This window comes from Ailuropoda melanoleuca, chromosome 15, assembly GCF_002007445.2.
Source record: "Ailuropoda melanoleuca isolate Jingjing chromosome 15, ASM200744v2, whole genome shotgun sequence".
NCBI classification, from domain to species: Eukaryota; Metazoa; Chordata; class Mammalia; order Carnivora; family Ursidae; genus Ailuropoda; species Ailuropoda melanoleuca.
In genome coordinates this window covers 79281857-79297615 of record NC_048232.1, presented here as the reverse complement: position 1 = coordinate 79297615, position 15759 = coordinate 79281857, and the positions used below count along the sequence as shown (strand labels likewise).

At 53.5% G+C, this 15759-nt stretch overlaps 1 protein-coding gene across 1 annotated transcript in view; it reads left to right on the top strand.

Moving 5' to 3' along the window:
* Window positions 1–6130, top strand: part of MB (myoglobin) — a 10043-nt gene extending 3913 nt beyond the window's left edge. The window contains exons 2-3 of the mRNA XM_002925573.4: window positions 1497–1719; window positions 5422–6130. Coding sequence (XP_002925619.1) covers window positions 1497–1719; window positions 5422–5568 — 370 coding nt within the window. The 3' untranslated portion in view covers window positions 5569–6130. The remainder of the gene's footprint in view (window positions 1–1496; window positions 1720–5421) is intronic.
* The last annotated feature ends 9629 nt before the right edge of the window (window positions 6131–15759 follow it).

Below are 15759 nucleotides of genomic sequence, written 5' to 3'. Positions count from 1 at the left end.
CAGGGCTTGGCAGGGTCCAGGGAGGGGGTTGGTGAGGTGGTGACATTGGGCAGGGCGTGGACAGCCCTGGGTATTCTAGGGAAACAGGAGGGGTTCGTTCCTGGGAGAAGAGAGAGCTCCCTGTCGGTGCGAGCCGGTGCACGCTTGTGTGTACCTGGGTGTGCATGCACGTGAATATGGGTGTGTGCTGTGAGATGCTTCCACAAACTGGAGTGTGTCCCCAGCAGGGCTGGAGGCTGTGGCAGAGCCAGGAAGGTAGGCAAGAGGGACTTTCCAAGGACCTGAAGCCATTAGACAGGAGGAGGGAAAGCCTGGGCACACAGGGTCACTCCTGCAAACATTTCAGGGCGTGACACAAGACAGAGAGCATGAGCTCTAGAACCATCCAGTCTCTGCAGTGGGCTTTGCCACCGGCCAGCCCTGTGACCCTGGGCACGTCACTTACCGCTGTGGTCCGTTCACCCACAGGTGAAATGGGGAGAACCACGGCCATCTGGGCTGCAGGTAAGATCCCTTTAGTAACATCTACCTTTCCACAGCAGGAAATGCTGAGGTCTGAGGGTACGTGCGCTACTTGGGTTCACGGGCAGAGCCCCTCTGCAGTCAGCTCCCTGGCTCCCTGGCAGGAGCAGGGACCCGGTCTTTGGCACGTGGCTCCCCCCGGGCCTCACCACCCATACTGTGAGGAGCCTAGGAGGGACAGGGTGTCTGAGCAAAACAAGCCAGAGCTTTCTGAGCCCGAGAGCCCATCTGGAGCCGAGTGGCCCTCACAGGTAGTAGTGAGCCTCCGATAGCTGGCAGTATTCAAGCAACCGAAGGATGATCCCTAGGCAGGAAGCTGCAGAGATGGTCCCCTGCCTGGTCTGTTTTTTGAGTCACTCAGACCTGTTTTGGGTTGGCCCTTCCGCACAGCAGCCCTGTAACGTCAAGTTACGCCTTCCCACCTCTGAGCCTCTGTTCCCTCAACTGTAAAGTGGGAATAGTGGGACCCCAAAGGGGGTGCAGGTGCAGAGCCTGGCACAGAGCCTGGCACATAGGAGGTACTCAACAAACCCAGGGTCCTCGGGCCCCGGTGCCCCCACCTCCCCCTCCTCTACCCGATTCCAGTTAGTCCCCTACTCTCCGAACAACTTAGAGAAAATGGGGGTGAAGCCAGGGACCAGTGCAGACACATGCTTCCCTCCTGCCTCTCACAGCAGCAATGCTGAAGAGGCAGGTCGTGAGGATGAAAAATAATCATAAAGGTGAGACTTCACACGGCACCCTGCACACGCGCAGCGTGTGCGCTCTCGTTTAGTCGCCGCGCTGCTGCTATGGGTAGGGACTGGTTATCCCCTCTGCTTGGATGAGGAAGCGAAACAGAGAGGTAGAGTGACTTGCCCAAAGCCACACAGCTGGCAAGTAGGGAGGAAGCCCAGCCTGGAACTCGTGCCTGGCCACCTCCAGACCCCACTGCGCGCTCCTGCGTCTGATGCCTGCCCTCCTTGTACCCACAGGCTCTTCAAGGGCCACCCCGAGACCCTGGAGAAGTTCGACAAGTTCAAGCACCTGAAGTCAGAGGATGAGATGAAGGGTTCTGAGGACCTGAAGAAGCATGGCAACACGGTGTTCACTGCCCTGGGGGGCATCCTCAAGAAGAAGGGGCAGCACGAGGCGGAGCTGAAGCCCCTGGCTCAGTCACATGCCACCAAGCACAAGATCCCCGTCAAGTACCTGGAGGTGGGGGGCAGGGCAGGGGCAGGTGGGAGGGCGGGAGGACAGGTCTCCGAGGGATGTGATGTGGGTTCGAGTCCCAGCCCGGCCCACGATGTTCCTCTTTGTGCCCTGGTGCCCTCAACCATAAAATGAGCTGTCGCCCTCTTTGCCTTCCTCCTGGAGTCACTGAGAGTAAACCCACTTCTCCCCCAAATCAGTATGTCATCCGGGGGAAGAAGGGGAGGGTGGCTATTGGGTGCACCCCCTGCATTCCCCTCAGGGGAAGGTACCATTATTGTACCCACTGGGCAGATGAGTAAACTGAGGCACAAGGAGGGCATTAGCTTGTCCATGGCACACTCCAGGATTCAAACTAGGGCTCTGTTCCTCCAGACCCCGCCCCCCACCACAGTCCTAACCCCTGAAACATGGGGAACCCCAGTACGGTAGCCGGGGCTCCATCATGGGGTGGGGTGGCCAGCAGGCTGGCGCCACTCATTCTGGCATCTTTACAAATGAATAAAGAGAGAGCCCTGGTGTCCCAGGCAAAGGGAATTGATCTGAACCTCCTGTGATGGGCTGAGAAGTTGGGTGGGCAGGGGAGAGCCTGAGCTGCGGGTCCTGCCTTTATAAGCAGTGGGAGGAGGGGTGTGGAGGGAGGGAGCACTGAGATCTGGGGGATAAAGGGCCTGAGGGATAGGCGCAACCCGTGGGAACGGGAGCAGCGGGCAGGCTGGTGCAGTGATGAGGATAAAGATCGTGGTCATAGCTACCTGTGAGGATGGGCCACGGTAAGCATTCGCCTAGATCGCTGCAGAGAATTCTNGGGCAGGCTGGTGCAGTGATGAGGATAAAGATCGTGGTCATAGCTACCTGTGAGGATGGGCCACGGTAAGCAATCGCCTAGATCGCTGCAGAGAATTCTCACAGTCTCCCCGAGGTGAGGAACTGCACCTAAGTTCTTCTTTTTCTCTGACACAAAGGAAGTTCAGAGGTGGGGAGTCCAGATCTGGTATGGACAGCCACCAGGGATGCAGGCTTTTTCTGCGCTACCAAAGTTGTCATGAGTCCTCACACTTGACTCATGGTCCAAGATGGCTGCTAGAGCTCCAGCCATCTGATCCATATTCCAAACAGGAAACAGGAGGAGGAAAGCTCTCTTGTAAGGAGTCACAGAAATCCCATCCAACAGTTTTGTTTATGTCTCACTGGCCAGAAGTTAGTGATAAGACCACACCCATGTGCATGGAAAGCTGGGAATTGTAGTCTCTTTCCACTCTAACTACAGCTAGTGTTCTGTTACCAAGGAAGAAGGAGAAGACGGACATGGGGCAGGCACTTAGCGCACTCTGTGCCAGGCAGGTACCCTTCTCAGACCCACTTTATGGATTTGGAAACCGAAGGCTCAGAGAGGTTAAGTAGCTTGCCCAAGGTCACACAGCTAATAAGCCAGTAGGTACAGTCTGATCTACAGTACTCGGGAACTCAAGCTCTTAATCCCTTGTGGCACAATGTCTCCCATCAACCACCACGACCCCTGTCTTCGGCCTCTCAGCCTCACCTCCCTGCACCCCAGCTGCCCCACAAATCATACGTAGACAACCCTGGCTGCCCATCCCCCTCAGCATCACACACGTGAGGAGTGGGTCCTGCCTTTGAGATTCCGCGCATGCTGCCGCCCCTGCCCTGCCCATCTTCTCTTGGCAGCAGACCCCTGTCCATCCTCCAGGGTCCCGCTTAGAAGCCACCCCCTCTGCTTGTGGCAGTCAGCTGCTCCATCCACCAGCGCCCCCCGGCACCCCCCTGCAAGGCAGCTTTATCCTCATCCTTTGTCCTGGCGCCTGCCCGGCTGTACTGGGATTTATGTCTTTACCCAGCTGTCTCCTGGCTGGGACATGAGCTCCCCAAGGGCGGACCCTGGCTCTCCCATTTCTGAACCCCAGTGGCATGTGGTGGGCTCACAATACACCTTGAATGGCCATCCCCTCCTGGGGGACAAGAAAGCAGGCTCAGAAAGAGAAAACGATGTATGCAAGTGGACTTAGAAACCAGGTCTACTTAAACTACGTTTCATTTACTGCATAAATCCTGCAGCATCTAAGACGAAGCCCCATGTCTGCTCTCCCCTCACTGTGGGACCTCCTTCTGTCCTCTTCCTAAAGACTGCTGCTTCCCGCCAGGGAGTGAGGGGCCACAGAAAGGGGCTGGGTGCTGAGAGCAACTTTTCTCAATCGTCTGGCTGCCCCAGGCCATACTTTCCCGGATATTAGCGGCCGTGCCCCAGACTCAGGAAAGGCTAAGTGATGGGACGCGATGCGGTCAGCTGAGCCCCTGTTTTAGAGTGAAGTCACCCCTGGGGGTCACGGCAGAGTGGAGCCTGGAACCTGGGTCTCCCACATTCTCCAGGGGCAGGGCTGACTTCACGGCAGCCCGAACCCCCACTTTGTTTTGTGACACTGATGGAATTAGAGGTGACCTTAAATGTGTGTCCGGATCGTTGCTCAAAGGCAGGTTTTTATGGAGCTGTCCCTGCTTCTTTTTTTTTCCTTTTTTTTTTTTCTTTTTGAGAGAGAGAGAGAGCATGGGGGCAGGGCAGAGGGAGAGGGAGAATCTGAAGCAGGCTCCATGCCCAGCATGGAGCCCAATGTGGGGCTCGATCTCACGACCCTGAGATCATGACCTGAGCTGAAACCAAGAGTCTGACGCTCAACGGACTGAGCCCCGCGGGCACCCCGCTGTCCCTATTTTTGGCAGAACTGTGTTTACTGGGTGTTGTTGTGTGTGCCTCCTGAGGCCTCTGTCACCATGTGCCCCCCCGCTACCTGCCTGTGATCCCTTGCACTTGGGGCGCCCTGAGAAACTGGGAAAAGCCAACCGAGGTGCAGTCCCTGCCTCCGTCCCTGGCTTGGGCAGCCGTGTGTCCACAGCCCCCTGGCTGCAAATTCCAGCTCTGCCGTCCACTTGCTATGTGACCTCAGTCTGGCTACTTTCCCGTCTGGGCCTCTGTAAAGTGACACCGCTTGGTCCAGGGGCCAGGGTTTTGGTTGGCATCAAATCTTGACTAACTGTCAAAAGGGCCCAGTAGCATTTTACACCCATGAGATCTTCCAGTCGCTAAAACAGCCGTGTTGTAAATGGTCCTGGTAATGACGGTGTGGGTATCTGAGCCCTCGTGGGGACAGTGAGGCTGGTACAGGACAGGATGGGTCCCGGTGGAGAGCCGTAGGCCTCAGCCCTTCCTCGTCTTCCCTCCTTCCCACCCACCAAGAACTCTGAGGACCAGCTCTGTGCTTGGCACAGAAAAATGATGTTCTGCCCCCCACTCCCACCAGCGCCCCCCCCACCGTAGGCTAGTTAGAGCAATAACCACACTGAGCCATCAAAGGCAAAAATTAAATATACACAAATTTCTAGATTTTCCATCCCCCAAATCCTGGGTAAAAACACAGAATGGGAGCATTTCCCTTCCTTTCTGCTGCCAGCATGGAGGCAGTGCCCTGGGCTCCTGCACCAAGATGGGCCTGGTTCCCCATGGCACCTGTCTCACAGGCTGGTAGGGAGAGAAGGAATTAATCCGCGGAGACCCCTGGAATGCACGCCTGGTGTCTAATAAGCACTCGATAAGTGGCCATGGAATAAAGAGAAGGTGGGATTCGGTCTGATTCCCATCTGGCTCCTGGCTCGTGCGCCCCTGTGACCAGCACCCCTCCCGTCTCCCCCCTGCAGTTCATCTCAGAAGCCATCATCCAGGTCCTGCAGAGCAAGCATCCCGGGGACTTCGGCGCCGACGCCCAGGCGGCCATGAGGAAGGCCCTGGAGCTGTTCCGGAATGACATTGCTGCCAAGTACAAGGAGCTGGGGTTCCAGGGCTAAGCCCCCGGATGCCCCCCCACCCCCACCCACTCGGGCCCCGGGACCTAGCGGCGGGTGGGCCTGGATCTCCTGTAGCCATGTAGTGTTTGCTTCTGAGTGTCTGCTTTGGTTATGAGAGCTGGGTGGGAGAGGCGCAGGGGCTGGGCTAGGCTGTTCCGGTGGCTTCGCAGACCTGGGGACTGGGGTCCTTGTGGAGGGTCATCAACCCGGGAACCCGGAGATGTGCGGCCCTGGGCTCACAGTGGCCCGCGGCGTTCAGGTCCCACTGGCTTTGCCTTTCTCCTAAACTCCAACCCAATTCCTCCAACCTCCAAACTCAACCACACCTTCACCCTCACCTCTAATCCCAAATCCAAGCCGTAAACCAAGGCCCGCCATAAAGATGCTCTGACCCATCACTGCCCCGCCCCCCAACATCCGTCTGCAGTGAGGAAGAGGTCTGCGCGGAGTGGGACAGCCACACCCGTCCCGAGAGAGGCAGCGGGGGTCTGGAACATAAGTGTGCTTTCTCAGCGAATGGTGTGACTCACCCGGTTTTAATAAAAGACTTCGCAACATCACAGCTTCTGCCTGGCGATCTTCCTCTCCTGGAGCAAGGGAAGGGGCCCCCACCGAAGAAATGGCTGGGATTGTGTGTGCGGACAGCCCTGCGGGGCGGAGGCTGAGGGAGAGGAGGCCAGGAGGGAAACGGGGCAGGAGGGAGAGAGGGACGGGAACCTGCCTTCCTTAGATCTCCTCTCAGTGGCGGGGACAGTGCTGGGCATGGGGAATCAGGGAGGGTGGCGGGACAGACCTGTCTGGTGGGGGAAGTGGGCTGGTCAGCAGACCTTTGTAGTAAGAGGCAAACAGTTGCAGGGTGCCCAGAGGAGAGGACCCAGGGGGAGGCGGTCACCGTGGTTACAGCAACTTCAATAACACACCAAGGACACCAGCTCTGGGCGGCAAAGCTGGGTTCAAAGCTGAGGAGGCAGCGGGGACTCCATCTGGGGAGACAAAGAGGTGGCCAGCCAGTGGCAGGCACTGACCTTCTGGCCACAGAGAAAGGACAGATGCATGGGGAATAACATACAGACACAGGCCAGGACACACGCTCCATCCTACAAATGCCGAGCACACGGACGGAATGTGTGATACTGCGGCGAGGACCCAGAATAAAACGTTGGCATGCGACCGTGGCATCCGGGCAGCAGGCTGGAGCCGAGACCGTGGACAGGGGCCATGGAAAAGGTGGCCTGAATCCATCAGAGCGCCCAGGCCAGGAGGGCCTCGAAAAGCACCTAAGACGCAGGATACCAACTCCGGGAAGATACGAGTCCTGGGGCAGATAAAGCTCCAGGAACTCCCAGGGCAAGTGACCTAGTCACCCCTGCCCTTGAATCCCCGGGGCCCAACCCCCTGCGATGAGCCTGACCTCAGGCCACACCAAGGTTCCTGACAGCTGAACAGGGCGGAGCTCCTCTGCTCGGGAGACATGTCTCCAATCCTAAAAGGCTCATCCACCCAGTCTGCTCCGGGCTTTGGGGGTTCGTCTGCTATCTGAGAGGGTGGGAGAGGAGGGGAGGGGGCGGTTTTGATCCTGGAGTGTGGGGAAAATTCCATGCATTTATATGGTTATTCAGTTGAATGCCCAGGCTGGGAGCACTTCTCTGTAGATGCGTGTGCAGGGTTTAAAGTTGAACGGGCTGCTCCCTGCCCTCGAGCAATTGACAGTCTAGTCCGGGCCCCACGTACTCTGATAATTAAATGAGGGCAGAAGAAAATCGGAGTTGCCAAGAAGCACCAGCCAATTGTCATTCATTCCGCATGCATCCAACGAATATTTGTTGAGCACAGCCGGTAGAAAAATCTGTTTATACCTTTGACGTGCACAAAATGCAACTTCTGTCTTTCTATTTGGAATCCTCACTGTGGCTACGTGGCAGATACTCAATCTCTGTCTCCTTGAGGTTGCTTGCTGGTTCCACATTTCCCTGGGGTTTTGGCTAATGCTAAGGGGACTTACACATGCCGAGTTGTGCGTGTGCGGGGGGGAGGTGGCAATCTGTTGCTGTCACCTGTTCCCAGTGGTCCTCAGGGATGCTGCACTCCACCTGGTCTTCACTTAGTGTCCTCATTAGACACTTGAGGAAATCCTGAAGCTGTCCGAGGCTTCTTTTCCCTGGGCCACTTCTTCTTTGGGACACCCCTCCCCCATGAGGCCTTCACCTGGGACAGGAGGCACAGATTTCCTGTGTTTAAACCCCACGAGCTTATCTGAGCATTCCCAGCCTCCTGCAGGGCTTAGCAGGGGTGTGCAGGGCTGCCCTGTATGGTTGTACAAGTTGTGCACTCCACAAGAGCCCCTGGTGGAGGGATCCAATGAAGGGCTGCATCCAGTCTGGGCTCCAGTTGCCAAGCTATGCACCCAGAAGGGGTGCCTTTTCCTAATTCATACAAGGGCACCCTCCCAGCTAGCAGTGGCCTCCAGCAGGGACAGAACTACTTTCTCTGGGGACCACCACCAACGGCAGTCTGTTTCTTCTTCCTGACATATGCAGAACATTATTTTCCGGGCTGGGAAGCAGGGATGCCTCACGGTTTCCTCCAAATCTTTGCCCTTTCTGTGTGTTCTTTCTGGTCCTCTCAGGGCCTGAGCTTTTGAATCCGCCAATCCACACACGAGACGTGTTCTTCTTGCTTTCAGCTGTCACGTCTTTTCCTGAGGCTTGGGCTCAGAAATGCCCTGCCGTGTGAAAAGGAAAGAGCAAAAGAAGAAAAGAAATCCTGGCCAGGGGGTAGGGGGCAGGGGGTGGGGGTAGTAGGGGCTAATATTTTACAAATGTAATCGCTCAACTGTGTTTATTCCGCGTTGATTCAAGGAATATTTATTGAGCCAATACTGTGCGTTGGGCTCGGGACTGGGTCTAGTCTCCCAGCTGTGAGGAAAACGGACATGGTCTCTGCTCTCACGGATCTTCTGTGGGGAGGGACTGGGGAGGAAAGAGGGCTTCAGGACGGTGGGGGGTGGGGTGGGGGCCGTGGTGAAGCACACAGGCCTGACCCCTGCCTTTGGGGAGTGCACGTAGGGCTCTGGGCCTAGGGATGCCGGTAAAGTTGGCTCCTGAGGCATCTGGGGAGACGGGGGCCCCATCACGGCAGACCGACGTCACAAAGATGGTGGTAGATCAGTCAGGGCTCTCCAGGAAAACAAACCAAGGGGATTTATTTTTATATATATTTTATAAATATGTATTTTGTATATATAAATGTGTAAGAGTTCACATTTGAAGAGAGAGATTTTATATTTAAAATATAGATAATAAACTATATAAAATATCGACATAGAATATCTAATTCAAATGTTGCCTTTCCTACATTTATTACCTCCTTCTAGAATTCCTGGGCGTTTGTTGTTGTTAAGATTTATTTATCTGAGGGGCACCTGGGGGGCTCAGTCAGTTAAGCAGCTGACTCTTGATTTCAGCTCAGGTCATGATCTCAGGGCCTGAGATCAAGCCCCACGTCAGGCTCAGAGCTCAGCAAGGAGTCCGCTAAAGTTTCTCTCTCCCTCTCCCTCTGCCCCTCCCCACACTCTCTCTCTCTCAAATCAATAAAAGATTTAATTTATTAATTTAAAAGATTTATTTATTTGAGAGAGAGAGAGCAAGCNATCTGAGCATTCCCAGCCTCCTGCAGGGCTTAGCAGGGGTGTGCAGGGCTGCCCTGTATGGTTGTACAAGTTGTGCACTCCACAAGAGCCCCTGGTGGAGGGATCCAATGAAGGGCTGCATCCAGTCTGGGCTCCAGTTGCCAAGCTATGCACCCAGAAGGGGTGCCTTTTCCTAATTCATACAAGGGCACCCTCCCAGCTAGCAGTGGCCTCCAGCAGGGACAGAACTACTTTCTCTGGGGACCACCACCAACGGCAGTCTGTTTCTTCTTCCTGACATATGCAGAACATTATTTTCCGGGCTGGGAAGCAGGGATGCCTCACGGTTTCCTCCAAATCTTTGCCCTTTCTGTGTGTTCTTTCTGGTCCTCTCAGGGCCTGAGCTTTTGAATCCGCCAATCCACACACGAGACGTGTTCTTCTTGCTTTCAGCTGTCACGTCTTTTCCTGAGGCTTGGGCTCAGAAATGCCCTGCCGTGTGAAAAGGAAAGAGCAAAAGAAGAAAAGAAATCCTGGCCAGGGGGTAGGGGGCAGGGGGTGGGGGTAGTAGGGGCTAATATTTTACAAATGTAATCGCTCAACTGTGTTTATTCCGCGTTGATTCAAGGAATATTTATTGAGCCAATACTGTGCGTTGGGCTCGGGACTGGGTCTAGTCTCCCAGCTGTGAGGAAAACGGACATGGTCTCTGCTCTCACGGATCTTCTGTGGGGAGGGACTGGGGAGGAAAGAGGGCTTCAGGACGGTGGGGGGTGGGGTGGGGGCCGTGGTGAAGCACACAGGCCTGACCCCTGCCTTTGGGGAGTGCACGTAGGGCTCTGGGCCTAGGGATGCCGGTAAAGTTGGCTCCTGAGGCATCTGGGGAGACGGGGGCCCCATCACGGCAGACCGACGTCACAAAGATGGTGNTAGATCAGTCAGGGCTCTCCAGGAAAACAAACCAAGGGGATTTATTTTTATATATATTTTATAAATATGTATTTTGTATATATAAATGTGTAAGAGTTCACATTTGAAGAGAGAGATTTTATATTTAAAATATAGATAATAAACTATATAAAATATCGACATAGAATATCTAATTCAAATGTTGCCTTTCCTACATTTATTACCTCCTTCTAGAATTCCTGGGCGTTTGTTGTTGTTAAGATTTATTTATCTGAGGGGCACCTGGGGGGCTCAGTCAGTTAAGCAGCTGACTCTTGATTTCAGCTCAGGTCATGATCTCAGGGCCTGAGATCAAGCCCCACGTCAGGCTCAGAGCTCAGCAAGGAGTCCGCTAAAGTTTCTCTCTCCCTCTCCCTCTGCCCCTCCCCACACTCTCTCTCTCTCAAATCAATAAAAGATTTAATTTATTAATTTAAAAGATTTATTTATTTGAGAGAGAGAGAGCAAGCACAGGGAGGGACAGAAGGAGAGGGAGCACAGACCCCGCTGAGCAGGGAGCCAGATACAGGGCTCGATCCCAAGACCCCGAGATCTTGACCTGAGCTGAAATCGAGAGTCGGCCACTCAACTGACTGTGCCCCCAGGTGCCCCGAGAATTCCTGTTTTTTGGATTGACTCACACTCCCTTCCATGACTCTTTCCTGTTTTCCACTGTTTTGCTATGTTACACTCTGAGTAGGGATCTCTTATTTCCTTGCCCAGTTCTAAATTTCTGAAGTTTTTCCAGTGTTTTTTATCCGGAGTTATTCTGGTATCAGGAGTGGAGTGTATTTCGCCCTACCTAGTCTGCTCTGCTTCCAGAATGTGTCAGGCGTTATAATTAGGAATTTGGTTCTTTTTCACCCATTGTGTTTCCCTTGTTTGTTTCGTTTCTCCCGCATCGGACACAGAGGGCAGGGGTCCCCTGCGTTTTGCTCACTGTTGCACCCTGGCCGCCAGCCCCACACGCCCCCCACCCATGCCGGCAGCTCAGAGAGTCTTGGCGAGTACGGGAGTTACACGGCCCTCTTTCTCTCGTGGGCATAAGAGCGTGCGGTCAACTCTAGAACATTTTAAAAATAAGGGATTCAGGAGGCCGCAGTGGAGCCTGGCTCTGCATATCTGGTTGCTGAAGTTGTCTGTCTGTCCATCGCCGCGTGCGCCGTGTCTCAGTGAGGACGCCTGGTGTGTGTGCATCTGCGTGTGTGAGTGTGACAGTGAATGCCCGTCTCACCTCTCCCCTCCTCTCCGCTCTGAAATCCATGGGACTCATGCCCCAGGATGGCCAAGGTGACCTTCACGCAGGGACGCGCANAGTCAACTCTAGAACATTTTAAAAATAAGGGATTCAGGAGGCCGCAGTGGAGCCTGGCTCTGCATATCTGGTTGCTGAAGTTGTCTGTCTGTCCATCGCCGCGTGCGCCGTGTCTCAGTGAGGACGCCTGGTGTGTGTGCATCTGCGTGTGTGAGTGTGACAGTGAATGCCCGTCTCACCTCTCCCCTCCTCTCCGCTCTGAAATCCATGGGACTCATGCCCCAGGATGGCCAAGGTGACCTTCACGCAGGGACGCGCAGGCCAGCTCCGCCGCACCTGCCAGGGACCGTGCTCTCTGGACGCAGCCAGGCTGGGGAGCTGGAAGGTGGGACAGACACCGGGGCCGGGTCCTCTCTGCAGAGCAGAAGCAATGCATGGTCAAGAGCCACGTGCATGACGACTCCTTCGAGCTGTCGGCAAACCCTTAGCAGAGCAAGCTGGAGGCATCAGGGCTTGTCACAGCAAAGGCTGGCAGGGCAGGTGTCGAGGAGCCTGCCACAACACACACCCGCCTTCGCCATTTGATTGGTGATCTCAATTCTATCTCATATTTAATACTTCCTAGTGTGGCCTCTCGCTTGCTCTCNTTGCTCGCTCTCTCTCACACACACACACACACGCAGACCATGCATTGCGTGATCCCAAACAAGCAAAGGGGGCATCTTTCAAAAAAANGCTTGCTCTCTCACACACACACACACACACGCAGACCATGCATTGCGTGATCCCAAACAAGCAAAGGGGGCATCTTTCAAAAAAAAAAAAAAAGCCCCAAAGCTCTCACCTTCCATGGCCCCGCATCAACTCTGTGCCTTCCGGCTGCCCACAGATCCCCCACAAACGCGAACATTCTTTCTGTGTTGGCATTTCGCACAGAAATAGAGATGAAATATTGAGCCCATGTTAACGCATTTAGGAGAGTAGGAACTTTGATGGAAATATTTCCACTGATAGAAGGACGTCGTCTCCTCGGAAAAACCAGCATCTTGTCCGAGGCACGGAGCTCCTGATGTTCTGGGGGGGGGTGGCCTTTGCCCCCCGTGGTGGCCAAGGTCAATTTAATCAGCTCATCAAAAGTTGTCTCACGAATTATTAGACTTATCAGGTTCAAAACACCCCGAAGGCAGAACGGCCCCCTCGCCACACGCTGTAGGGCCGGTGATCCTGAGGTCCCAGTGAGTTTGCACCCGGGGTTATGTGGGGCCTCAGNCACAGATCCCCCACAAACGCGAACATTCTTTCTGTGTTGGCATTTCGCACAGAAATAGAGATGAAATATTGAGCCCATGTTAACGCATTTAGGAGAGTAGGAACTTTGATGGAAATATTTCCACTGATAGAAGGACGTCGTCTCCTCGGAAAAACCAGCATCTTGTCCGAGGCACGGAGCTCCTGATGTTCTGGGGGGGGGTGGCCTTTGCCCCCCGTGGTGGCCAAGGTCAATTTAATCAGCTCATCAAAAGTTGTCTCATGAATTATTAGACTTATCAGGTTCAAAACACCCTGAAGGCAGAACGGCCCCTTCGCCACACGCTGTAGGGCCGGTGATCCTGAGGTCCCAGTGAGTTTGCACCCGGGGTTATGTGGGGCCTCAGGGTTTGGGCACCAAGGACCCAGGGTCTGACACGTGTGGGCGAGGGCGACGTGGGTGGGATGGGTGTCCCCGCGTCACCCAGGGCACTGGTACTTTCCACCAATGTGTTTCATGGGGTTCTGCATGATAGTTCATTAGGAATAAACCAAAGGGGCTATTCTGCTGGAAAAGGTTTGCTACAGCCCCTGAGCCTAGATGGACGGCTCTCAGTGCAGCTGTATTGTCCCTGATGGGGGCATGTTGTATGTTTGTGGGATGTTTTGTTGCAGCGATGAGGATGCTGACATGAGGTGGGAGGAGGGGAGGAAGGGACACCCAGTGTTCTAGAATGTGCAGGAAAAACCACATGGTGAATCTACCCCAAATTCTAGAACTTATAAATACACGATCTTTGAACAGTTTGTTTAAAAATATGGTGCATTGTTGGGGGGACAAATGATTTGGTTGGGAACTTTACCCAGACCTGTTCACCATTTCAAAGAAATGGCACGCCCCCCCACCAGAGTGTCACCGTGGGCCTTCGGGGCCTGTGCAGTCATCACAGACGTTTGTCAGGACTCTGAGTGTCCTCTCCTTTCGGGCACATAGTAGGTGGCATTGGAGTGGATGTGCGTCACTTCTGGGGAAAGGGTGGAGAGTCGGTGACTGGTCTCCACACCCCTTCCCTGTTGCAGAACTTATGACCGTGGGTGTCTACGTGGAGTCCCTGCGGTGGGCTGGGTCCCTCCAGGAAGAGCAGAGCCCCTGCCGGCCACACTGAACGTGAAATGTGAAGAGAAGAAACTTGTGAAGTGGGGATACTTTGGGATGTTGCCGCAAAGCCCAGCCCATCCTGACGGTGCACCCACCCCACGCACCTGGGAGTGATTCTATGCAGAGCGGCAAGCACCCAACCGCTACGTCCGGCCTCCATGGCCATCATATTAGATATTTAAAAACATTAATTATTGGGCATCTCGGTGGCTCAGCGGGTGAAGCATCTGACTCTTGATTTCAGCCCAGGTTGTGATCTCAGGGTTGTAAGATGAGGTCCCGTGCTTGAGATTTTTCTCTCCCTCTGCTCCCCTCTTCTGAAAAGCAAACAAAAAGATTCAATTTTGAAAAACATTTTATTTCATTATTTAACAACTTTCTTTTTATCTTTATACACGTTATAGCTAGGACATGATAGTGAATTTTTAAAATTATGGATATAGGCAAGTTAAATTATCAATGAGCCTCATTCCAGGAGAGCAAAGGGGGTGTTACCAAATTTTTGTTGTAAGGAGAGGGGTACTGTCTGGTGGCAATGATGATTACTAATCTGGAGGCTTCTGGGTTGGTGCCGGCTTCTGGTGTTCAAACAGTACGGGGGCTGGGGTGGGCGGTGTAGGAGGGAATATTCATGAGTTCCATGACAGATAACAATTACCCTCCAGAAAATACACGGGCTGGTTCTGCGCTCATGAGCACCATCGTGGACCTGCACAAGGGAAGGTCCCAACATCGGAGAGAAACTATACCCAAACACCGATGACTCTTCTCCTGGGTCTACAAACGCTAGCCCTAATACATGTACAGACGCGTGTGGCCCAGGCTCAGAGCCATGTCGTGTTGAAATAAGACGGTTCAATAGCCAAGACTAACGAAGGAGTTCCACTCTTGAATTTCTTGAAGGACAGTGAAAGATCCCCGGGTACACTGGCCACACCAATACTTACTAGAACCATCTTTCCTTATCTACCTCTCTCACGCCTCAAGACTGCAGGAGAGGGCGCCTGGGTCGCTCAGTCAGGTGATCAGCCGACTCTTGGTTTCGGCTCAAGTCATGACCTTGGGGTTGTGAGATCAAGCCCTACGTCAGGCTCTGTGCTTGGCAAGGAGTCTGCTTGAGATTCTCTCCCTCTCCCTCTGCCCCTCCCCCTGCTTGTGCGCATTCTCTCTCTCTCTCTCTCTCTCTAAAATGATTAAATAAATTAAAAAAAAAAAAGACTGGGACACCTGGGTGGCTCAGTCCGTTAAGTGTCTCTTCTGCCTTCAGCTCAGGTCATGATCTCAGGGTCCTGGGATGGAGCCCCGGGTTGGGCTCCCTGCTCAGTGGGGAGTCTGCTTCTCCCTCTCCAGCCCCCCCAGCTCATGCTCTCTCTCTCAAATAAAATCTCTAAAAAAAAAGAAAGAAAGAAAGAAAGAAAGAAAGAAAGAAAGAAAGAAAGAAAGAAAAAGACTGCAACAGAACCTTCCTTCTTAAAACTCCTAGCAAATGCAACTTTCTCTCTTCCTCNGCCCCCCCAGCTCATGCTCTCTCTCTCAAATAAAATCTCTAAAAAGAAAGAAAGAAAGAAAGAAAGAAAGAAAGAAAGAAAGAAAGAAAGAAAGAAAAGAAAGAAAGAAAGAAAGAAAAAGAAAGAAAAAGACTGCAACAGAACCTTCCTTCTTAAAACTCCTAGCAAATGCAACTTTCTCTCTTCCTCTCCATCCTCCATGACTGCATTATATACAACAAATGAGCTTCTCTCCCAGCAATTAGAAAATGGCCTTCCTCTTTAGGAAGAGGAGAAGGAATGCAAAAAATGGACAAATAACCAAAAGATAGTCTTTTCCAGGTCCAGGAGAGGGGGATTCTTTAGATGTCCCACATTCATACTTCTTGCACCATTACAATGGGTTAGAGTTTCTGAAAATGGAGCTGGCTGCCTGGGTAAGGAGTGAGCTCCACGTCATCAGACA